The 26,347-nt window shown below is 41.6% G+C and overlaps 2 protein-coding genes and 2 pseudogenes across 4 annotated transcripts; all 4 read left to right on the top strand.

Annotated features, from left to right (window-relative positions):
• The first annotated feature begins 700 nt into the window (after positions 1–700).
• LOC114302272 (14-3-3 protein 1 pseudogene) lies at positions 701–1,769 on the top strand (annotated as a pseudogene). Its single transcript, XR_014328894.1, has one exon. The product of XR_014328894.1 is annotated as a 14-3-3 protein 1 pseudogene (transcript).
• Positions 1,770–6,576: 4,807 nt separating this feature from the next.
• LOC145820651 (uncharacterized) lies at positions 6,577–8,394 on the top strand. The gene has a single exon (XM_082917039.1). It carries the CDS (start codon positions 6,577–6,579, stop codon positions 8,392–8,394), a length of 1,818 nt encoding a protein of 605 aa, XP_082773165.1.
• A 1,228-nt stretch (positions 8,395–9,622) lies between these two features.
• Positions 9,623–11,806, top strand: LOC145820653 (uncharacterized). The gene is made up of 2 exons (XM_082917064.1): positions 9,623–11,319; positions 11,371–11,806. Exons 1-2 carry the CDS (start codon positions 9,623–9,625, stop codon positions 11,804–11,806), a joined length of 2,133 nt encoding a protein of 710 aa, XP_082773190.1.
• Positions 11,807–18,041: 6,235 nt separating this feature from the next.
• Positions 18,042–19,239, top strand: LOC114302277 (14-3-3 protein 1 pseudogene; annotated as a pseudogene). Its single transcript, XR_014328902.1, has one exon. The product of XR_014328902.1 is annotated as a 14-3-3 protein 1 pseudogene (transcript).
• Positions 19,240–26,347: the final 7,108 nt, after the last annotated feature.

Here is a 26,347-nt window from a genome sequence, read left to right on the forward strand (position 1 = left end):
TTTGCCCATTTTTTTTTGTAATGATAAATTATGCATTACTAGTTATCTAAATTAATTAATTATAAAATTTGAACTACTAACCTTGAATAGGTTAAAGAGACGCAAATAATTAAATTAATTATAATTTTTATTTTAAAATTTGGAAAAAAATATTTAAATAGAGATTTAATAACAACAACATATACACACAAATATTTAAGATTTTTAAGTCAAATAGAATTGAATAATAATTTTCATAGACCGTAAATCATTTTATAGAGTTGCAATGATGCCTCCAAAGTGTATTTTTTTTAAAGGATAAATTACTAACAAATCTTACTTTTGAAACTAATTACTTATTAAGTCTTATTGATAAATTTATCAATTTTTATTTTTTTTATAAATAAATTTACGATGATAAATTTATTAATTAAAACCTATGAATAAATAATTATAATTAATAAGACTAATTAATAAATTTCCATTTTTTCTATTCAAAAAACAGGGAATATGAGTTCCTGTATAATGGGTTGAAAAAAAAGTATTAATATATATATATATAGTAAAAGTAAGAGGTGGACCATATGGCGTAGCCTTAGGACTTGAGAGTCTGACCAAAGACTTTTTTTACTTTCCAAATCTAGTTCCAACTTTAGTTTCCAAAATCAGAAAACCTCCCTCTATAAATAAACGCCCTTTCCTTTTCTTTTAACTCACTCTATAGCTCTTGAATTCTTCCAGTTTTTAATCTCTTCTCTCCTATTCTATTATCTTTTCTTTCTTTTTAACTCATTCTATAGCTCTTAAATCCTTGGAGATTTTAATGGCAATGGCTGTACCAGAAAACATGAGCAGATACGAGTGCTTCTATATGGCCAAACTTGCCCAGGAAGCCAACCGGTACAAAGATACCGTCAACTTCATGGAAAAGCTCATCATCGTTTCTACCTCCTCCTCCTCCGGCAGTGAACTCATAATCGAGGAGCGTAACCTCCTCTCCACCGCCACCAAGAAAGTAATTGACTCACTCCGTGCCGCCTGGCAGGCCCTCTCTTCAACTGAACAGAACCACAACAACCACGTCGCACTCGTCACCGACTACAAATCCAAGATCGAATCAGAACTCTCTCATATCTGCAATAGGGTTTTGAATCTGCTGGAAAAGCATCTGATACCCTCGGCATCGAAGAGCGAGTCCAAAGTCTTATACTTGAAGATGAAGGGGGATTACTATCGATACATGACGGAATTCAAAGTCGGAACAGAGAAAACAGAGGCCGTTGAGAACACCATCATGGCATACAAGGCTGCGGAAGCAATTGCGGTTTCTGAACTCGCTCCAACCCTTCCCACGAGGCTGGGTCTGGCACTCAATTTCTCGGTTTTCTTCTACGAGATTGAAGGTGCATCAGAGAAAGCATGTAGCATAGCGAGGGAGGCCTATGAGGAAGCCATGGCTAAGCTGGACAGTTTGGGAAACGAGTCATACAAGGAAACTTGTCTCTTCATCTTGCAACTAATGAGGGACAATCTCAATCTTTGGGCTTCTGATATGGAAATCACCTCATATTCTTATTAGTCAGTCATAGGTTTGCTCATTCTGTATGATTTATTATAGTTATTTTGGGGTAGAGAAACTTCATTGCTTTCCTTTTTGTTTTAAAGATCCAGATTCTTAATTAGTTGTTTTGTTTAGTTTACAGTGATCATAGAAATTGGTACAACGATGGTTATATTTTATATATTTTAGATCTTCATGTTCCTATTTACGTATTTGATTTTTTTTTTTTTTTTGTCAGTGTTGATATATCATTCATGTTCATGAGCCAATTTTGGTTTGGTCTATAGTCTCTGCACTGTTCAACTTTTCCATGCCGCTGCAAATATACGAATGTAAAATTGGCCCACACGGAACGGGACTGTTTTCTTTTAATTTTGGTGTACAAATAAAAAAGTTGAATAAAATTGTAAATTTTCACAAATTAATAGGTGCAACTTGGACATGCCCAACCCAAATGACCCAAGCTTAGCTTGAATGTTTTTTTATAACCTCGGCAAAATATTTTTAAATTTGGTGTAGAGTTGGACAAAATTTTAAAAACACAAATTAAATTTAAACAGATTTTGGTAAAGATATCAAACAATTTGAATTATATAAATATAAATATATAACATATAAATTATTAGTCATTACATGATGTTAAAATAATATATATTGTTAAATTATATTGAATATATATTATAAATACAAGTAACACAATATAAAATCTTACATTTTTCTTTTCACTTCGAAATTGTAAAGACTACCTTAGCGGCACATCGGCTCTTTAATTCTTATATCTCTTACATCATATAAATTATTTAGTTTGATGTTGAGAGGGGAGATTTGCGCGTTAGTACGGCCGAGCTACGATAATGCCGATCATGACGAACCGCAAGCCGATGAGCTGAAGACCGGCCAGACACGAACCAATGCCTGGCCGAGCTATAACGCGGCCGAGCGCGTAGCAGTGTCTGATGACCAAGCTAAGAGCAACTCGGGCTAGACCGTGGGTGCGGTTAGGGCCGGCACGCTTCTGACCGACCAGCCGAGGTAAGTGGTCTTCGTGTGGCCGAGTATAGAGGTAGGACGAGCGGAGGCCGGCATACCTCATAACCGGTTAGCCTAATGAACCGGCCAGTATCAGCTCGGCCATGAGTATCGCCCTTTGGCCCCTTCGCAAGGGGTAGTCCGGCGGTGCATAGCTCGGTTGTGTGCATGTGATGGCAACTCTCTACAAGTGATAGACCGGTCGTGGTATTCTGGTCGAGTGTGCCACCTGGACCAATGGCGTGAGGGATAGAGGAAATCTACTCCAAGCATGCGCCAATACCGTTGGACAGTTCTGCGTGTACTGGTGGGAGGACTAAGCCTTTACACGCGTAAGGTGGTGAGAGGCGAGCACTGCCACCTGTCCTGGGAAGGACAGCAGAGGTAGTGCGCGCATAATCTTGAGGCTGCATGGCCAGCCTTGAAATATGGAGGAGGACGAACGTTAGAGGTATGCAACTTCTTCCCCAAAGAGAATACTCTCTCTATCAGTCTTTTTCTTCCTCAAGTAGACTGACTTGATCGTCGGAGGGTCTATTCGGCACACCACCGCCGGGCAGCTCACCGTTTCTGTGTTGCCAGGTAGACGCCGTCAAGAGAAGCTTGGAGTACAAGGAGTACGGAAAGCAGAGGACATTTCGCCCCTGTACAATTGGCGCCGTCTGTAGGAACTCTTTGATACTCAACCCTTGCTCTTTGAGCTTCTTCAACCACTTCCACGGCCAACAACGGCGAAGCCCTACTGTCCGTCGTCGATGGTATCACACCTGAGTACATCCGCTTGAGAGAAGGTCCTCCGAATATTCCAGCCATGGCGGGCCTAGAGACTCCTTCGCGAGATGCGCGAGACAAACGCGGGAGGAGTATTGATCGCTCGCAGAGTCCGAAAAGCCGCTGACGCGGGGGGGAGTCCCATGCGCAGTGTCTGGAGCACAAACTCAAGGACCAAGACGCCTTCTGTCACGACCTGAACCCGCCCCCATGGGTTAAGGACGTAACCGGCCAGTAATCCTAAGATTACCTACGGCCTCAAACCAAACCAAGCGTATTTTAACAGAGTTAATGGGGGCCAAACGGAAGCAATTTAAAACTTTGTCCATAGAGCTGTGCTTACATGGCACATCAAAACAAACCATACATATGTACGTTAATAACTCACAACAGAAACATAGTGATATAGGTTCTGTACAGACAGGATCATCCAAAACTAAGTCAACCCATAAAAACTATAAGCAGACATATACAAAACTTCGCCAACCTGACAAAATGCAAATACACAACAAAAAGGCGAAGGCGGGTCTCATGCGTGAGACACAAGGGCTGACTCTCTCAAAACCTTAGTGGTTCCATACAGACTTCTCTGAGGCTGGGTCTGAACTTCTCTTGGCTCACCTACAAACACATGAATGAGCGTGAGCGAAAGCCCAGTGAATAATATCAAATCAAATACAGAAGTTACATAACGATGTAGATCAACATGTTCCAAACGGCCTTAGGCCCAATTCATGTTTCCATTTAACAGATATATAACTATACGAAATTCAAACCAAGTGACTGTAGTTCTAAACATTCTGGCCCTTGGCCCATTTAAATTTCTATTCATGTCAAAACGGCCTTCGGCCCATTCATTTATGTCAAAACGGCCTTCGGCCCGTTCATTTATGTCAAAATGGCCTTCGGCCCATTCGTTTACGTCAAAACGGCCTTCGGCCCATACATTCGTGTCAAAACGGCCTTCGGCCCACTCATTCATGTCAAAACGACCTTAGGTCCATTTATTTCTATCAAAACGACCTTCGGTCCATTTATTCATATCGAAACGACCTTCGGTCCATTCGTTCACGTCAAAACGACCTTAGGTCCATTCATATATGTCAATCGACCTTCGGTCCACTCATTCATTTCAAAGCGGCCTTTGGCCCACTCATTCATTTCAAAACGGCCTTTGGCCCACTCATTCATTTCAAAACGGCCTTTGGCCCATTTATGCTTATCGAAACGACCTTGGGTCCATTTATGCGTTCATATCAGACTTACGCCCACAATCCCACAATCCCAGTTAGCAATTCATAAAGCTTCAAGAGAGTAAACAATTGGACATTTACAAGCATTCAAATATCGATATTACTCACAGTGATCGGCTTGCGGATTTGCCCTGGAGCTTGACCCTACACGTTTCATGAACACAAAAGGGTCATTAACAGTTCAATCCGTTCTGTAATTCACATATTCCTCTTTAGGCTTTATTATTATCTCATTAACTCATTTACAATGCTTAACATATGCCTAAGAGTGCTTGCAAGTAAAAGAGAACGGAAAACAGAACACAAAATGCAAAAACATGATTTCAAAAAAATAGGGTCCCCGCTCGAGCGTGGACCTTCCCGCTCGAGCAGACCCTTAGGTCTGCAAAAGTACTGGTTGCCTTCAATTCCAGCTCGAGCATGAACTCGGCCGCTCGAGCGTACTGCCTGTCTACATAGCTCCCCGCTCGAGCGTCAACTTCCCCGCTCGAGCGGGAACCATGTCTGCGGAAAATGCTGGGAGCTCGATTTCTTCGCTCGAGCGTCACTCAACCCGCTCGAGCGAACATAAAAAATCTGGGTTTTCCAGATTGAGTTCTTGAGCTTCATCTCGACATTCAAAGGCTCTAAATGCACGATTTCGGCCCAAACTTCACATAATCATGTATTAACATGGTACAAACATAGAATTACAACATATTGAAGCTCAATTTCATAATTTATTTACATGCATGGCTCATTTTCCACCAACTCATTACCAATGTAACCATTTCATGCATTCAAAGCTCATATCTTCTCAATTTGTACATGCATGTGATGGATTAGCCATATTCTCAACTTAGATAACACAAATGGTGACCAAGACATGAGTTTCCTTTAATATTTCACATGGGTTATACACATTTGTGCTCAAACATGCAAATTTCGAAGTATTTCTTACATGCATGCACATATTAAGCTTCAATTCAACAACACAACTCAACTTCATTGCAATCTTGTTCTTGATTATCAAGATAGCTTGGACATGCACAAAATTACAATTATAATCCAAGAATCACTCACCTAGGAGCTTGATCCTCACAATCTATGGTTAATTCTTGAGCTAGCCTTCAAGACTCCAAAGCTTCAAGAGCAAACTTAGATGATTTCCCCCTTTCTCTCTCAATTTCGGGTCTCTCACTCTCTCTAGAGAGTTTAATCAGCCAAAGCTACATAAGGAAAGGAATTGAGGGTGTAGTGCCCTTTTACATCAAACCCCACTATTACAAAATAATAATAATAAACAATTGGGCACTAAATTATCAATTTAATCAACTTAATCTGACCCGAATCAATTTCTAATTAAATTTCACCGTAGGCTCTAAAAATTATGCCAATCACAATGGCGTAATCAATTTCGGGTTCTGTGGCCGATAAGGCCCTCAATTTAATTTCCAGAGCAGATTATTCAAACAGATATTCCTACGGTGAACAGGTAGAATTCCAAAGTCGCATATATTCACATAATGGCACACAAAAATCATATCAAAACATATAGTCACATACGTATTAGGAACCAATTAGCATATTACGGAACAGGGGTGTTACACCTTCATTCGCAAGATGGCGGCGGAGATGGAGCTACTGAAACGCCAGATTAAAGGGAAGGGTGTTACTGGAGAGGGCAACCTCAGTGAGCGCACCCCGTCCCCTCGTAGTAGCAGTCGCTGCTAGGGGAGAACTCACTCTCTCTCTATCACCAGGAACTATGGGGTTGGGGATTCCGACCAAAGAGAGGGTAGGACCCTCTCTCGCGACAGCACCTACCACCCCTCACGCCCGACGCCGACGTCGGGATCCTCTTTCTCCACACGTTCCAGGGACTTGAGGGATGTATTGGAGGAGAGGGCGCGCCGTCGGGAGGCTCGGAGAGTGCCGGCATTGCAGAGGTTAAGCGCTCCAATTCGTTGTAGTGAGGAAGTGGCGATGCCAGCCCCCAAAGTGATGGCCCCTGCGCGGGTGGACAAAGAGCTGGCGCGACTTACAGCCACGCCGCTGTCTCCAAAGATTAAGAGTACACCGCTCCCCGCCAGATTCCACCAGCCAAAGTTCACTTTGTACGACGGCAAGACGGATCCGTACATGCATGTGAGCCATTACCGACAAGTGATGGCTAGCCACCGGCGCAATGACGCCTTGATGTGCCTCATATTCCCAACAAGCTTGGGAGAGCTGGGTTTGAAGTGGTTCGAAAGGCTCCCGAAGGGGAGTATTGATGGGTGGCAGCAACTAGCAGAAGCCTTCGTCACCAGATTCAAAACCAACACACTAACGCCGAAGGAAGTCGACCATCTCCTGGGCGTCAAGATGGAGTCTGGGTGTTCGTTGAAGGCATACAATGCGAAATACTGGGAAACTTACAATGAGATCCTCGACTCCCCCACCAATCTGGCGATCACTCAATACAAACGGGGTCTCCCAATCCGACATAGGCTGCGAGATTCACTCATGATGCATCAACCCACAACCATGGAGTCATTGATGCAGCGGATCAACGAGCACATTCGCGTGGAGGATGATGCCGCCTCCGCGGCCGAGAAGGCTAATCCGGTCGCGGCAGACAGAAAGGTGACGGGGAAAGTTCACTCGATTGGGCAAGATGATAACCGCCCAAACAACCGGTCAAAAGATCAGCGCCACGGATCAAACCGTGATGACAGAAACAAGGGCCGCCGAAATGACCGAGCTGACACTCCCCGTGATGCAGCGGAGGATGCCAAAAGAAAATTGAATGCACGGACTAGAATCACCACGGTTTTTAAAATCCCCATCTACCGCATTTTGAGCGAGATTCGAGGTAAACCCTTCGTCCGTTGGCCGGCCAAGTTGGGGGCTGCGCAGAGGGGCTTCAATTCAAAATATCGCTGCACCTTTCATGAAGAACGGGGGCACCAAACAGAGGACTGCTTGCCGCTCAAACAACACTTGGAGGAGTTGGTGGCGGCGGGGCATCTCGACCAATACATAGATGGGGGCATCAAGGCCACGCTAGCGGACCAAGCCGAGCCAAACGGCCTGGCCGCCCTAGAAGCGCCCTCGCAAGGTGTAATCAACGTCATCCACGGCATCATTGAACCGGCCAGGGTCTGCGTGCTGAGAGGGATGATCAAGAAGGCCGAGCACATGAGGGAAGTGCTCTCTGTTCAGCCCGCTGTGAAGAGGGGAAAGACCGGAGAGAGGGACATCCTTTCATTCTCAACCAAGGACTTGGAAAGAGTTCAGATGCCGCACAATGATGCTTTAGTAGTCACTCTTCGCGTCAAAGACTTTGACATCAAGAGAATCTTGATCGACCAGGGGAGTTCGGTAGAAATTATGTATTATGACGCATTTAAACAAATGAAGTTGGAAGACAAGGACTTGGCCCCCGCAACGTCCCTTTTGGTCGGCTTCAACTCACAGCCGGAATGGCCGATCGGAAAGATTATTTTGCCGATCAAAGCGGGATCGGTCGTAAAGCAAGTAGAATTCTGGGTGCTCAAAGTTCCATCGACTTACAACTTGATCTTAGGTAGGGGCTGGCTGCACGCCATGCAAGCAGTTGCTTCGACCTTGCACCAAGTCATGCGCTTTCCGGCACCAAGCAGACAAATAGAGGAAGTTTGGGGGGACCAAGTGATGGCAAAACAATGCTTCGTTGCGGTAAATGGCAGCCAAGCGGCCAAAGGGTTTATCCAAATGATTGAGGGGCCCGAGGGTAAAGAGGTTCTTGAAGACGTAGGAAGGAAGGCTGAGGAAAAATCGGTAGAGGATTTGGTTTAAGTGCGCATCGACGAGAATGACCCGACTAAGTTCTTCCTCATGGGATCATCTTTGTCGAGCGCCGAGCGGTTAGAATACATCAAATTCTTGACTTCTAATTTGGAGGTCTTTGCGTGGATGCCTTACGATATGCCTGGCGTTGACCCAAGCTTCATTTTCCATCAGTTGAATGTTTTCCCTGATGCACGGCCCATCATCCAAAGGACACGCCGCTCAGCCTTGCACCACGCTGAGGTGGTAGCGGAAGAAGTGAAGAACCTGTTGGAAGCTGGGGCCATAGAGGAGGTGCAATACCCTCGGTGGATATCCAACATAGTGGTTGTTCCGAAGAAGAATGACAAGTGGCGAGTCTGCGTTGACTACAAGACTGTCAACCGAGCTTGCCCCAAGGACAGCTTTCCCCTCCCACGAATTGACCAGCTAGTGGACTTAACCGCTGGCCATCAGAGATTTAGCTTCCTGGACGCATATCGCGGCTACCACCAGATAGCCATGTATAAACTAGACATAGATATCACGTCGTTCACAACCCCCAGAGGCTTATATTGTTACAAAGTCATGCCGTTCGGACTAAAGAACGCCGGGGCGACTTTTCAACGGATGGTGACAAAGATGTTCGCCCCAATGCTGGGCCACACCATGGAAGCCTACATCGACGATATGGTGGTGAAAAGTAAGGAGAAAGCTCAGCACCTCTCCGACCTAGCAGAAATGTTTGCTATACTTAAACGCCACAAGCTTCGTTTGAACGCTTCCAAATGCGCCTTCGGAGTCGGCAACGGAAAATTTTGGGGTTTTCTGGTCACAAATCGAGGGATTGAAGCTGACCCATCACAGATCAAGGCTATACAAGACCTAGAGCGTCCTAACTCCACGAAGGACGTGCAACATCTTGCCGGGATGGCAGCCGCGTTGAACAGATTTATCAGCTGGTCTTCGGATCGTTGCAGTCCCTTCTTCAAGACCTTGAAGGCTAAGTTCTCCTGGGATGACGAGTGCGACTGCGCACTAGCAGACCTGAAAGCATATCTCTCCTCAACCCCTATTTTGGTCACGCCTCAGCCGGGCGAAGAGTTGTACCTCTACTTGGCTGTCTCTCAACATGCGGTCAGCGCGGTATTGGTCCGTGCTGAAAGCATCCAGCACCTATCAATCTTGTATGTAAGCTACTCTGCTCCCAGCTGAAACGAGATATCTTCCCTTGGAAAAATTGGCGCTGGCCCTAATGATGGCATCAAGAAAGCTGGCACACTATTTTCATGCCCATACAATAGTTGTGTTAACTGAGTTCCCGCTCAAGATGCTTTTTGAAAAGGCAGACTTCACTGGGAGAATTTTGAAATGGGCCGTGGAATTAGGACAATATGACATCAAGTTCCGACCACGCACTGCAATCAAGGCTCAAGCACTTGCTGACTTTGTGGCGGAATTTGCCCCTAGGATGCATCTAGTCTACCCAATTGATTTGGTTGGCGCGGATTTAGCACAACCCTTGGTTCTGGCAACAAAAACAAGTATTGGTGCGCAAGAGGAAGAAGGGCAAAGAGCGACCGAACCAGCGAAGGCGAACGACTCGATGAAGGAGGAAGTCAACCATGACGAGGAAAGAGACCAGAATGAGCCAACCAGAGACTTGGAATTGAGAAGCTCCCAGAACCCCTCTGATTGTTGGAAGCTGTTTATCGGCGAGATGTGGAAGCTCTTCGTTGATGGGGCGTCCAACAGACATGGGGCCGGGCTGGGCATCGTGCTGAACTCGCTGAACGGGCTGATCATCGAGCAGGCAATTACACTCGGCTTCCCAGCATCCAACAACGAGGCTGAGTATGAAGCTCTCCTTGTCGGACTGAGAAGCGCGCTGAGAATGAAAGCCACAACCCTTATGGTATTTAGTGATTCCAAGTTGGTGGTTAATCAGGTCTCAGGGGAGTATGAGGCAAAGGACGAAAGAATGGCCAAGTATCAGGCGCTGGTACGCGCAGAGATCAAGAAGTTCGCTGCAATAAGGATGGAACAAATTGACCGAGAGGAAAACAGCGCGGCTGATGAATTGGCCAGACTTGCTTCTGCTCAGACAGCTTTTCTTAACCCCTTGATGATAGAATTTTCACCCCGGCCAAGCATTGAGGAACCAGAGTCAGCCGAGGTGCTCTGCACCGACTTGGGCCCTTCTTGGATGGATCTTATCATCGCCTTCCTAAAAGATAGAATTCTACCAGAAGAAAAGAAGGCGGCACACAAGATCCGGGCAATGTCAGAGCGGTTTTGGCTCTCCTCGTCCGGGGCCTTGTACAAGAAGTCTTTCAGCGGGCCATATTTGAAATGTGTCCACCCCACCAAGGTGGAGGCTTTCCTCTATGAGATACATGAGGGCATCTGTGGCAGCCATACTGGGGGCAGATCCTTGGCTTACCGAGCAATTTCTCAGGGTTATTGGTGGCCGCGCATGCAGGCAGATGCACAAGAATATGTTCGCAGGTGCGAGAAGTGTCAGAAGTTCGCCCACCAGATCCACCAGCCGGCTAGAGATTTGCTCCCTCTCACAAGTCCTTGGTCGTTCGCGCTTTGGGGGTTGGATATCGTTGGGCCACTCCCAGCTGCACCGGGCGGCCGCAAGTTCTTCATCGCCGCCACCGACTATTTCACCAAGTGGGTTGAGGCCGAGCCACTAGCGACTATAAGGGAAAAAGACGTGAAGAAGTTTGTATGGCAAAACGTCATCACCCGTTTCGGTATACCCAAGGCCCTCATCTCGGATAATAGCAATCAATTTGATGGTAAACTCTTTCGCGGATTTTGCGAGGAGTTGAAGATCGAGTTCTATAATTCGACGCCGGCCTATACTCAGTCAAATGGTCAAGCAGAGGCCTCAAACAAGACCATCCTGGACGGGCTGAAGAAGCGGCTTGAGAAGGCTAAGGGCAAGTGGGCTGAAGAACTCCCTAATGTGCTCTGGGCATACCGCATTACGCCAAGGCGGTCAACCGGGGGAACACCATTTGCTTTGGCCTATGGCATGGAGGCCGTCATCCCGTTGGAAATTGGCATGCCAACCATCCGCTCTGAAAGTTTCCAGCCGGATCTGAATAATGAAGCGGTGGCATTGGAGTTGGACCTTGCTGAAGAAAGGAGGGAGCGAGCATTGATCCACATAGCGGCTTATCAACAAGAACTCTCCAAAAAGTACAACAAGGCTGTGCACCCCAGGCTGTTCAAGATTGGGGACTGGGTATTAAGAAAGGTGCTTGGCAACACAGTGGTCCCTGGCGAAAGAAAGCTCGGTGCAAATTGGAAAGGACCATACAAGGTGATTGGTCTTGCTGGTAAAAGGGCATACCATCTGGAAGATATAGATGACAAAGCTGTCCCCAGACCATGGAATACGGCCAACCTTAAGGTCTTTTACTTTTAAGATGTAATTTGCTTGTGTTGTTTAGCTTTTTTAGACATTTAGCCTTTTGGCACTTAATGTAAAAGATAGCAAAGCTTTTGTAATGAAAAATAGCCCTCTTGTTGTTTGGTATTACACCTTTGTACAATGAATTCGCAAGGACGCAAGACAATTATGAATGCCAGGGGCAAGAGGACCGACCTGAATGGGACCGGACTGATTCCCACTCGCCGGAATGGAAGCAGACTGCACAAACAGTTGCATTGTCCAACGAAATAACTGGCGGATGGACCAATTCGCATTGGGACCGAGCTGAATATGCTCGCCCGGTCGAAATGTTGGCGTCATGGCCAAACTGAAACATTGATATTTTGCCCAATGTAAAGGCCGAGCTGATTTCGCTCGGCCTAGACGGCGTATTGGTGTCTTGTCCAATATGGAAAACGAGCCGATAAAAAGCCGAGCTGACTTTGCTCGGCGGAAAAGAAATGTTGGCGACATGACCAACCGAAATGAAACATTGGTGTTTTGCCCAATGTAGCGGCCGGGTTGACTTTGCTCGGCCAGATTTAGCATGTTGGTGTTTTGTCCAACTAATGAGAAGCCGAGCTGGTGATCTACCCAACTGAAAGGGCGAGCTGGTTTTTGCTCGGCCACATTAAAGTAATGGAATTTTGTAAAGTTTGAAAACCCATCAAGGCCGAGCTGATTTTGCTCGGCTGCGTTCATGAGCCCTTAATTTTGAGCCGAGCAAAGCCGCGTTCATAAGCCCTTAATTTCGAGCCGAGCATATTTTGCTCGGCATTTTAAAAGGTGCAATTGAAATTCCAAAGGAGCCGAGCTGCTAGTTGAAGTTTGAACGCGTTTATGGAAATTTTGCACGTCGACGCCAAAAAGCAATAGAAGTTAAACGGGCAAAAAGTTAAAATTTCATTGATTAACGAAATTGCGTTACAATTGTAGGGCCCTAGCCCGGTTACATTGAACAAAAAACATGAAACGAAAATAAAGCAAGAAATGGAAGGAGGCATTTCAGTCCAGTTCCAGATCAATCGTCTGCTCGGCGACCTCCAGAGCCTGCTCCGCCACCTCAGGATTGTGCTCGGGCAGGCTTACTTCCAACTCATCATCCGCAACCTCCACCGTGGCAACCTCCCGATCGACTACTTGATCTTCAGCATCCTGAGACGCTTCAGGTGAAGTTTGCTCGGCCTATTGCGCGGCGGAGGCTTCTTCCGCGGCTTCCTTGTTCGCCTCCTCTATGAGCCTCTTTTGCGCGGCGCTCGCATAGGCCTGCATATAGTGCGATATGAAGGTCGCAGGCAGATGCAGGAACATGTCAGCATCCTGACCAAGGCCAACTTTCTCCACGACAGCTTTCCAGCTGCACTGAAAAAAGATGTCCCTGGTCGCCTACACCTGCCGTTCATACGTTCTTTCGCCTTGCGCATAGCCCTTGTCTTCGGCGTCGCTAACCGCCTTATCTTTCTCCTCTTTGTGGGCATCGCGTAGCTTCCTCAGCTCGGCGAGATACTGGGCTTTGGTCGACTTCACGGCCCGCTGTTTGTCCGCTTCAGCTCGATCGACCTTTTGGCTCAGGTTATCTCGTTCGGTCTCAACCGCTTCCTGCGCGGCCTTGAGCTTCGCTATCTTGGCCTTTTGGGCCTTGTTCTCCGCTATTGCATCCCGCAGGCTCTGCCGTACCTTGATCATGTGGTCGTGGGCCAAATGGTTCTTTTGCGCGGCCTGAAAACAAGCGTGAGATGGTTAGTATCCGGTGAACCGAGAAAAAACCGAGCAAACAGTTCGACGTAAAAAATTGAGAACTTACCAGCACTATGGATTTCGCCGCCGAGCGGAGGACCTTGAGGTCAGAAAGCTCGTCGTGTTTTTTCATATCGGCGGGCAAGATCAACCCCTTGGTCAAATTGAAACCAAGCGAGTAGTCCTTGTCCGCGTAAACGGAGTCTTCAGCAGAAACTACTCGGCCCTGGTATTTGAACTCGGGCGCCCAGACCGGGGGGGTGGCTGGGCCCTTGGACTTGCCGGTCTGTGGTTGCTCAGTCTAGTTCCCGAGCTCGATGGAGACGCCATTGGTAGAGTCTTCATCGGCCAGACGCGACACAGTTTGCTCTTTCCTCGGCCGCTTCTTCGACCGACCAGCCGGTTGCTCGCTAGCGAGTGCTAGTACTACCCCTTGTTGCCCGATGGGTGTGGAGGATGTCCCCCCGGTCGCCTCTGGTTTTTGGGACTCGTCTTCTTCCCCGGTGATCATGGACTTGATGGCCTTGATTTTCGCCATTTCTTGCTCGGCGGTGAGTGGAACAAGCCTGATCGGTGGTAGGTTTGGATGCAGTTCTGGGGTTGGCGCACGCAGAAAATCGGTAACCCGGCTCTTACGCGGTGCGGTGTAGTGGTAGGTCTGTTCGAAGCGGAGCAGTTTCGAAGCCTCCCTCTCCTCAGCAGGATGGCACAGCAGGACTCTGATGGCCTCTTGGTTGGCCCAGTAGCAGTCGGCTGCTAGGTGCTTATCTGCAAAAAGAAGACAAGTGTTAGATCGGCATGGAAAGTAATTGATGCATAAAGAAAATAGCGCGGTCAGCTGAGCGACTCACCGACACTGCCAAAATCCTTTCTAATATACCATCCCGGTATGGGTGCCTTGGTGTCCTCATAGCCACCGGACACCCACAAGAAGTCGTCGTCGTTGGTCTCCTTGTCCGGGTTGTCCTCTATTAGCTTTGCTCGGCCCTTCTTGACTTTGAGGTACCAGCAAAGCCCACTCTTGTTTCTACTTAGACTATACTGATGGAAAATTTCGGCCAGACCGAGATTTAGACCGAGCCTCCGGTTCAGCTCGGTGACCCCGTTTACTATTTTGTAAGTGTTATTTGAAACTTGGGTCGGGCAAAGCCTTGTCTGCCTCAAAAATTCGCAGATCAAGGGTTGAACCGGGAAGCGGAGCCCTCCCTCTACTATTGATACGACGGTAAAGGGGCACCGGTCTAGATCCCCCCAAGGGGTGTCTCCCTTTCTAGCGAGCTCTAAGACGACGTCATCTGGGATGTTATACTCCCTTCGAAACTCCGCCATCGCGCTGGGTGAGCTAACCATAAATCGGTACTTCCCCATTTATCTCGGTTTTATTTGGTTTATTGACTATCTCGGTCAAAAAGGATGGTGTATTTGCTCGAACCTTGAGCTCCACCAATGATGGTTCTGGACTGGCCTGGACGGTCCTAGTGTGTTCTGCATTATTAAAAATAATTTCCAAGGGTTAGCACGGCAAAAATTGCGCGACTCTTATTGCAACTAGCTCAATGAAAGGGTCACTAGTGTTTGGCTGGTTCGACCCCTACCTCGGCTAGGCTACTCGTCTATTTCCTAGTTCGGTTCTAACTCTCCGCATCTGGCTCGGTCAAGGTCCAAGAAGGAGATCCTAACAAAGTTATAGCTCGGTCGGTTCTACTTGACGAACTAACTCTGTCAAGGCCCAAGTAACGACCTCAAGTTTTCGCCCGGTTCAATTCTATTACCTGTTTAATTGGTAGTTCGACTCGGCTACAGCCTCTACGAGAAGCCACAAACCAATTTTTGCTCGGCCGAAGTGTCATTTATGGATCTAAACGAGAGTTTAGCTCGGTTCTACCCAGATTCAAACTGTTCATCCTAAAAATAGGACGAACTCGTTCGAACCCAGGAGAAACGAGGGGCATGAAAGCCCCATCCATTCCTACTGTTTTTGTTTGCCCTAGGGTGTGCAAGATCTAAGCAAGGGAAAGCAACTCTAATGGCCCCGAGTATAAACATGGAGAATACAAGCACAAAAAAGTGAAAAACTTGAGGAACTCGAGTACGAGAGTTTGGAGAAAGGGTAGGAGGACTTACCAAATACCAGATGCAAGAGCAAGGCCTCTCGAACTTGGTTGTGACCTCACGAGAAGCAAAAAATGGAAACGGAGGCAGGTGAGACGCAACGGCAGTGAGGGGAAGTTCTCAAAGAATATAGAAGCTAGGGTTTAGGGTGTGTGTGGAAGAGACGGTGAAAAGTGAAGGATTTTAGGCCCTTCGTTGGAATACGAAAGAGGGGGGAACGAACCCCAAACGGCTGCGCCGTTTGAATTCTACGCGTGCAGGACAGCTGGTTGCACGACCCAATGGCGTGAAGCCACGTGGCACTGGAAACGCGGCTGTCAGTACGGCTGTACGACCTTTGATGAGACTGCGGAGAAAATGGCCGACCAAACGGGACAGCTCGGCGATAGATATGCCCCAATTATGCTCGGCTTGGTGATGACGCAACTCATCCGTTAGCTCGGTCACGATGGTAACCCCAATCACGACTAGGTCGGATGGGGTTAAGGGGCAATTGAGAGGGGAGATTTGCGCGTTAGTACGACCGAGCTACGATAATGCCGATCATGACGAATCGCAAGCCGACGAACTGAAGACCGGCCAGACACGAACCAATGCCTGGCCGAGCTATAACGCGGCCGAGCGCGTAGCAGTGTCTGATGACCAAGCTAAGAGCAACTCGGGCTAGACCGTGGGTACGGTTAGAGCCGGCACGCTTCTGACCGACCAGCCGAGGTAAGTGGTCTTTGTGTGGCCGAGTATAGAGGTAGGACGGGCGGAGGCCAGCATACCTCACAACCGGTTAGCCTAATGAACCGGCCAGTATCAGCTCGGCCATGAGTATCGCCCTTTGGCCCCTTCGCAAGGGGTAGTCCGGCGGTGCATAGCTCGGTTGTGTGCATGTGATGGCAACTCTCTACAAGTGATAGACCGGTCGTGGTATTCTGGTCGAGTGTGCCACCTGGACCAATGGCGTGAGGGATAGAGGAAATCTGCTCCAAGCATGCGCCAATGCCGTTGGACAGTTCTGCGTGTACTGGTGGGAGGACTAAGCCTTTACACGCGTAAGGTGGTGAGAGGCGAGCACTGCCACCTGTCCTGGGAAGGATAGCAGAGGTAGTGCGCGCATAATCTTGAGGTTGCATGGCCAGCCTTGAAATATGGAGGAGGACGAACGTTAGAGGTATGTAACTTCTTCCCCAAAGAGAATACTCTCTCTCTATCAGTCTTCTTCTTCCTCAAGTGGACTGACTTGATCGTCGGAGGGTCTATCCGGCACACCACCGCCGAAGCTCACCGTTTCTGTGTTGCCAGGTAGACGCCGTCAAGAGAAGCTTGGAGTACAAGGAGTACGGAAAGCAGAGGACATTTCGCCCCCATACAGATGTTATTAATTATTTTACAAAAAAAAATTGTTAATAGAGTCTAATTTTAACAAATTAATTAACTTAGTTGCACCAAAAAAAAAAAACCCTAGTTTTTTATACAATTCAGGCAACTTGGGCAAATCAGGCTTAACTCGGGTCCAACTTGAGCAGATAATCTCGGGTTATAATTAGAATTTGGATGAATTTGAACAGATCTTGACACAACTTAAATTGAATTTGAGCAATAAGTCTGAATTACACCCAACATATTTGGAGTAGAGATGTGAACTCATATGTGAGATAAAAGAGGTGGAATCATACAAAAGGACCCATATGTGTGGACTGCGCTAGTATGGATTTGTGATATGCAACAAACAATTAAACAATTAAACTTTTGGGGAGTAATTTAATATTTTAAACTTTAAAATGATATAACCTTTTTATCTAAATATCAATTTTTAATAAAATTAATATTTTTATAATCCTCTTATCAAGATTTATCAAATAAAATTTAAATTGACTATGAAATTCTTTATAAAAAAAATGATTACCATCGAAATTGACGTAAACAGTAATATTTAACAGTAATATGTGTCTCAAATTCGTTTCAAATGCGATTCACAACACAACAATTTTAAATCCACACGCATTTTAAAATTTAAGTATTTTTAGTTTTCTTTCTAAGAATAAAACATTCCCAATATTTGTTTGACAAATAATCCTACAAATCAGAACAAAGTGGTTACAGATCTCGTCCCAAAGACATTAAATATTTTGAAATTAACTATTTGAGCGGGTTAGAACGATTTGAAATACAAAATAAAAAAGAACATTAGTGAACATATAACCTTAATTCTTTTATAATTTCAAACAAAAAATTTATTACTTTTTTCAAATTTTTACACAAAATTTACACATTAGTTGAATGTATGATGTTTTTCAAAATGGTATTTTACAAATTAACACAAAAAAATAAATTAGAAAAAAACAAAGCAATGAAAGTACACTTGCGTAAATATTCTACTAATAATTGCATTAGGAAAATGCTAGACATTATAAAAAATGCTTCATGAAAATGATCATAAACAAATATTTTTCATGATACCTAACATTACTTACTGTATTATTATATTATTATATCTTTTTTTTTTATGTTATGGGAAGTGTGATGACCATAGGGCGGTCGAGCCTAGCGTCCATTAGGAAAGTAATCCAATCCAAGTAGACTTAGGACTTGAGAGTTTTTTCCCTTTCCAAATTCAATTCCAGCTTAAGTTTCCAAAATCAATAAACCTTCCGCTGTAAATTAAAGACCCATTCCTCTCTCTGGCTTCACATTTCTTTTCTTTTCTTTTCTTTTTAAGCCATTCTATAGCTATTGAATCCGTGGAGTTCTTAATGGCAATGGGTGTACCAGGAAACATGAGCAGATACGAGTGATTCTATATGGCCAAACTTGCCCAGCCAACCGCTACAAAGATACCGTCAACTTCATGGAAAAAGCTCATCATCGGTTCTACCTCCTCCTCCGGCAGCGAACTCACAATCGAGGAGCGTAATCTCCTCTCCACCGCCACCAAGAAAGTGATGGACTCACTTCGTGCCGCCTGGCGGGCCCTCTCTTCAACTGAACAGAACCACAACAACCATGTCGCACTCGTCACCGACTACAAATCCAAGATCGAATCAGAACTCTCTCATATCTGCAATAGGGTTTTGAATCTGCTGGAAAAGCATCTGATACCCTCGGCTTATGACAGCGAGTCTAAAGTCTTCTACTTGAAGATGAAGGGGGATTATTATCTATACATGACGGAATTCAAAGTCGGAACAGAGAGAACAGAGGCTTCTGAGAACACCATCATGGCATACAAGGCTGCGGAGGCAATTGCGGTTTCTGAACTCGCTCCAACCCTTCCCACGAGGCTGGGTCTGGCACTCAATTTCTCTGTTTTCTGCTAGGAGATTGAAGGTGCATCAGAGAAAGCGCGTAGCATGGCGAGGGAGGCCTATGAGGAAGCCATGGCTAAGCTTGACAGTTTGGGAAACAAGTCATACAAGGAAACTAGTCTCCTCATCTTGCAACTAATGAGGGACAATCTCAATCGTTGGGCTTCTGATATGGAAATCACTTAAATATTCTTGTTAGTCAGGCCTAGGTTTTGTTCTTAGAAATTGTTACAGAGATGGTTATATGTATATATATATTTAGTTCTTCGTCGTATTTACGTATTTCATTGTTTTTGTGAATGTTGATATCTACTACTCATGTTTATGAGCCAATTTTACTGTTTCTTTTTAATTTTGGTGCACAAATAGCACTCTGCAACAACAAAAAATTGCAAGTGGTTACTTTCACAAAATATTTACAAATCATGCAAAAACTTATAATTTTAATTATTAAAATTAATTAATTTTTTCATTGATTTGTAATTATTTTTTAAAATTTGCAATGAACTGAAATTTCCCCCTAATTAAACTAATCAGATTGGACAGAGCTACCTCAGTTGTTTGGAGATAATTTTTTCATAATTACTAATTCAAAAGCCTTGAATTTAACAACCATACAAACTTCTAATGGCCCCTTAGGGTGTCCGATAGTGACATCTTATTTGATAGATTTCGTTAAATAAATTTTAAAATTTTAAATTTCATCAAAAATAAATGAGGCATTTATTTATAAATTCATTTTCATCTTTTATGTTCCAATAACTCCTATAGGTGACATATTTATCAAACTATTCCTAATAATAATAAGGTGGAGCGCATATTAATGTTCACATTTGAACATTCACACCATCAATTTTTTTTTAAATGTGAATGTTCATATCACCAAAATTTTAAGGGTTTAAAAAATATTTGTAAGAGTAAAGTTATCAATAAAATACCTTAAATATGAGAATTAGGATTTGGTAGATCAAATGTTCAAAATAATACAATATATTGGAATACAAGAATATCTTATAAACTAATTAGGATACAAGTATTTGAAAGAAGATTTTTTAATAAATTTTCTAAAATAAATATATATAACAAAAGTTATAAAATTTTAAAATTTTATGTACAAAAAGTAAAATATAGTTCAAATTAACTCACACCATAATCGTATACCAAGTTGCTAGGGTTGAAAAAATATCTACAAGGTTAAATTGTCTATAAAAAATCTTAAATATGAGAATTTTGATTTTATCTTATTAATTTAATTTTTTACAAATATATCTTACTCGATATTCAATAATAAATAAATAAATAATGAATGAATGACTTAAATTATTAAAAAAAAAAAAAAATCAAAGTCGGCCTGACAATATGCATAACAGTCATGACTGTTATGCATACAACATAGTAGTGACCGCAAATCCGATTATGCGTCGACAAGTACAAGATAATTTTATGCATGCATATGAATGAGTTAAGCCAATTTATGAACATGTTAATAAATTTTAAACAACAATTTCCGCTTTGAATAAATATGCAATTTCTTTTGTTCGTAAGAAAAAATTATGTTATTAATAAAATAAAATAAAATAAAAGATGAGGACCATTTTTAGTTTGATTTTTAGAAATTCATTTTAGATTCTTTTTAAAAGAATACAACATAATTTGATAAAAAAATTAAACAAAAACACTTATTATTTTTATATAATTTTATTTTGGGATGTTAGAAATAATTTTTAAAATTTTAAAATTATATTTTTGATATTTATTTTTTATTAAACTAGTTTTCAAAAAAAAAAAAATCTGAAATTGGTTTGTAAAACACAAACTAAATATGAATGAGGATTTTCCTTAATCCATTATTAAATAACTCCAATTACCAAACAGGGCCGGTCCTGAGCTAAGGCCAGTGTGGCCTGTGCCTAGGGCCCCAATAATTAGGCCCAAAAAAGGCCTCCAAATTCGTTATCTTGTACTATATAAAAAAATCAAAATGGCCCAATTTTGTTTAATTAATTTAGGTCATTTTAAAATGCCTCAAAAGTTCTACTTGGCTCAATTCATAAAAAATCCAGTTAAAAAATATTTATAAGTGTTAGTTGTTAGCCCAATTAAAAAAATAAAATATAAAATATATGTATGCCTGTGGGGCCTATTTTTTTTTCTTCTCTTTTTATGGCCAAATTATGTGTTTTTTAGTGGTTTTTTAAAATGTTTTATGCAATTTTATTTATTTAGTTTGTAGATACGTCTAATTTAGATATACTTAAAAACTATAATATTTGTACTTTTAAAAATAAAAAAAAAGTTGCCAAATACAAAAAAATATACAAAAAAAAAATGAATTGCAAACTCAAATAATTATTTTTGAAAATTCTAAACCAAAAAGGATGATTTTTATTTTTATTTTTTATGAATATGTTAAAGGTCTTAAAAAATTATTTCGCTTTAGGTCCCAAAAACTCAAGGGTGGCCCCGTTACCGAAGTCATGTAATAATCTATGATTGGTCAAAAGTTATGAGAGATGGACCGGCCCACTCCCAATATGCTCATGGCTTAGAGCATCTCCAATGGTGTGCCATTGGAGCTGCTATTGCCAAATTATGACAGTAGTGGATAGAAAGACAACTCCAATGGCAACTTTTAGCCGCTGCTATCTTTGGCAAATGCCAAAACCTGTGTCAAATATGGCACAAGCTTTGGCAGCTACCAAAGGTGCCGAGTCACCTTCAACTAACCTCCTCCTTCCCTCTCTCCCTTTTTCACCATCCTTTCCAAACACAGTTCAATATTCATACTACACAGTTTCATCATCCTTTCCAAATTTCCAAACAATATTCACCCAATAATTTCCAAATTTCCAAAATTCACCCAACAATTTTGAAAATTCAAAAAAAGAAAATAATTTTAAAAAAATTCACCAATTTGAAGCAGTTTCCAAACAATTAATTTCATCAACACAGAAAATTAATTAAAATCAATTTCATCAATTTCACCAATTTCACAAATCAAAACCAATTTCACCAATTTCACCATCAATTTCACAAACAATTAAAAAAAAATTATAAAATCAAAACAGTGAAGGAAAAAAAAATACCTGAATCTTCTTTGTTCTTCGGATGATCTGGTTTGTGTTCATCATTTGGGTGTCAAATTCTTAATTTTGTGGATCAAACTGTGGAGTTGGGCCCACCTAAATTAAGAGAGAGAAACAGACCTTGGCTTCATTATGGCAATGTCTAAAATCAAAGATCTTATCACAACAGGGGGCTCTGATTTTGCATCTCATCCTGTAATGAGAACACCTACCACCGAAAACCCACCAACAAAAAAACTAAGAACAAAACAAAAACAACTTTAAATCACAAAAACAAGCATAAAAATAGATCAAATCCAAAGACTAATTACCCAAATTCTTCAGAACCAAGGTCGATCATATTCAGAGACTCCTCTTTAACTAACGAGTCCGAGACATGGATGATCGATTGAGGTAGATTTGCGAGATTTGGAGACATGGATGATCGATTGAGGTGGGTTTGTGAGATTTGGAGACAAAGATCTGGGTTGTAGGAGAGAGGGAGAGAGAGAGAGAGAGAGATGAGTGAAATCAAGAAAGGGGTGCAGGGGTAGATAGAGACGGAGAACAGAGATTGAAGTGTCTATCTTGATGATAAAGAGAGGAAGATGATTATAGAGAGAAGTGAGAGTAAGAGGGAGATGTAAAGGGTTGGATCATTCTGGATATCCATCTCATCCGTTGGAAATCATCTACGTGGATGGTGGTGATTTACCTTGGGAAGGCAAAAGAGCCTTTGTGCTCTTTTGGCCTGAAAAAAACCCCTCCAAAAAAAAAAAAAAAAAATAGCTATAAATTAACGGTAATATTTTTTTTTTCCAAACGATCATATTTTGCATTTTTATAAATAGAAACCACAATCTTAATTTCCTTCACAGCACATTTCTTTTCTCATCTCTTTTTTCCAAACGGTCATATTTTAGTTTTTTCGGCCAATCACTATGGAAGGTTCATCAAAAACAAAGAGAGGAAAATCATTCACTACTGAAGAAGATATGGCAATTTGTAAAGCTTTGTGTCACATTACTGAAGACCCAATTGTTGAAAATTCGCAATCGCATGCTCATTTTTGGGAAAGAATTTTTGAAAATTATTGTTCATTGCAGAATGATCACTCAAGAATACAAGTGTCTATCTCATTTCGATGGGGTGTAATCATGAAATGTTGCAACAAATTTCGTGGGTGTATAGCGCAAGTCGAAAATCTACATCCAAGTGGGGCGTCACAAGTTGATATAGTAAGATTTCATTTCTATTTATTATGTTAGTTTTTTTTATTTTATTTTGTCTTACATAAAAATTAACTAATTAATTAATTTAATATTTTATTGATGTAGATGCTTCAAGCAAAACTGTTATACCATCAAGATGAAAACAAACATTTTCTTTTTGAACATTGTTGGCCAATCTTGCAAAACAATATTAGGTGGCAAGATGTAACTCCTATGAACACGGTGAAGTCAAGAATACATACACCGTTTTCTCCTAATTCAGCCCCCGATTCTCCTATGGATAACTGCATTTCTCTTGAAGATGACACCAGTCCAAGTGTTGATAACAATCCAACTGTTGGTGAGGGCAGTGTTTCTACAAAAGGTAAAAGGCTTATGGGTAGGAAAGCAGCAAAAGAATTATTTCGGAAAAATCAAGTCGCTCAAGCTGAAGTTCAAAAAATGAGCACACAATTGGACACATTTAAGCAGTACCTTGCTGAGAAGGAAAAGAAAAAAGATGAAAGAGAAGAAAAAAGGATTCAAGCACTGCAGGAGATGAAAGAACTTGAGATGAACATGACTTTGAGATCAAGAGACATGAACATGAGATGAAAAAGGAAGAATATATAATAATGACTACAGACAATTCTCATTTGGACCCTCAGGCGAAAGCCTATTACACAACGCGAAAAAATGAGATTTTCTCTAAGTGGTCTTCAAATGTTAGTAGCCCAAATTACTATTTCCCTCTGCCTCCTGATGAATAATTACGGGACAATGTAATGAAATTTTCCCCAAGTGGTCCTCATATTTTTATTTTGTAATGAAATTTCATATTTGCTTTTATTTTTTAGTATTTTCTACAAGAGAATGTAATATTATTTTTGCAATGTATAATGTAGCAAAAAAGTTTAGTATAATTTAATTTTTTCAACAAAGTACAATGAGAAAATAAATATATTTTTTCAAATGAATGCAATAAAAAGATAAAATATATTTATTTATTTATTTTTCCAATTTTTAATTTTTTTTTTAATTTTTTATATTTGTCTAGTCGGGAATAATATAAATATATAATTTTTTTTACAAATTGTTAAAAAAAAGTCACAAAAGACAAAAAAAAAAAAAAAACAAAAATAAAATCACAAAAAAACTTATATCCAAACAACACCTACAAATTTGGAGACAAAGTTGGTTGGGATTTGCCAAAATAGCAAATGACCATTGGAGCACCATTGCTATAATTTTGCAAAATAACATTATTTATTGCCAAATTATAGCAATAACAATGACAATATAGCAACAACCATTGGAGATGCTCTTATGGGGCTTTAGATTATGGTTTAAACCTATACAGTTGGGAAAAATATTTAAAGCGAATTATATATAGGTAGGAGAGGAGAAAAAAATTATAAATATATAAAAAGTGTAAGTGTATTTATAATAAGGTATAAATAAAAGGTCATGAGGTGCCAATGTTACTTGCACCCCTTCATATGTTAGTAATTTTTTTTTCTTTTTCACACCTGAATGTAATTATCTCAGATTTTTAAGAGATAGATGTTAAAAAGTCTAAGGTAAAAAATATATAAGGCATTAGGTTTAATGAATATTTTTTATTGACGAAAAGTCTACCATTGGTTAAATAGTTTAGCAAAAAGTCTTTTTATTAATTTTAGAGGACATTTTGTTTCTAATTTATTCATTAATTTGTCTGTTGATTTTTTTTTTATCAGTTGACTTTCATTGACTATCTGTTCAAATTTTTTTCCTATCTGTTCAAAATTTTTCCTTATCTATTCAAAATTTTCCTTACCTATTAAATTATTTTCCTATCTGTTCAAATTTTATCCTTTATTAGTTCAAATATCTGTCCAAATTTTATTATCTGTTCAATTTTTTTCACTTATCTTTTTAAAACTATCTTTTTAATTTTTTTTATCTGTTTAATTTTTTTATCTATTTAATTTTTTTATTTGTTTAAATTTTAAACATATTTTATTATCTATTCAAATCTTTCTTCTCTTTCTATCTCTCTCATCCTTAATTGTTCAATACAAATACAAAAACAAAAATTATCTGTTTGATTTTGATCATCATCAAAAACACCAATGACACCACCACCACGAGCAGAACAAACATGATGATGAACATGTTCAACAGAACAATAAATCCACAGATTTATTCTTCAATCCAAAATTAAAATGACAAAAACAACATTAGATTGCCAGTACAACAAATCTTGATATAGTTTTAATCAGGTCAAAATTTTGTATTAAAAAAATAAATAAAAATAAAAAATAGAACTCAACTAGTAATAAGGAAGAGAGAGAGAGGGACTAGATCTAGGGTTCAATCTCGTTCTCCCTGGAGATTGGTGGTCAATAGAGAGATTAGAGGCATCGAGGATGATGAACGTAGTGTGGTAGAATAAGACGAAAGAGGGTGGCACGAATTCAATTGTTTGTTGGTTGAATACACTAACTGTTTGGAAATTGAGAAAATAAACATAAATACTTCATTTTCTTGGATCCACCACCAGAAATTGATGAGAAAATACAAGTTTCTGTATAAATGAAACGCGATACACATAGAATTACATGATAGAAAATGAACAAAGAATCTGTGAAACTAGATGACGAACAACTTTCGGAGCTCCGAGAAATGTTCCGATCCTTCGATCGGAACAACGACGGAAGCCTAACTCAACTCGAACTAGGCTCAGATCATCGGTTGTCGCACATGTTAGATGAAGAAGATGAAATCGAAGAGAAGACGGCGAAATGGTTGGAGTAGAGGATGTTTCATGCTAGTGGTGGCTGAGATACGGTGAAGAAAAATACAGCGACGGATTCGGTAGAGGGAATCGACGCTGCACCATAACGACGACAGTAGGATTCATGACCGTATTTGGTGTTCACCACTGCGGGCGACGGTGGTGATAGAGAGAGAGGAGATTTCTTAGGATTTGAATGAGGGAGAGAGAGAGAGAGAAAAGAGACCGTAAGAATATAATTTGAGCAGATAAGAAGAGTGTTGTTTTAAACAAATAATCACTTAACTTTTGAGGGTAATTTGGTCATTTCATAAAATGATGTCATTATAAACCTA

The sequence above is a fragment of the Camellia sinensis genome, chromosome 1 (genome assembly GCF_055761805.1).
Source record: "Camellia sinensis isolate YWXY chromosome 1, ASM5576180v1, whole genome shotgun sequence".
In the NCBI taxonomy this organism is placed as follows: Eukaryota; Viridiplantae; Streptophyta; class Magnoliopsida; order Ericales; family Theaceae; genus Camellia; species Camellia sinensis.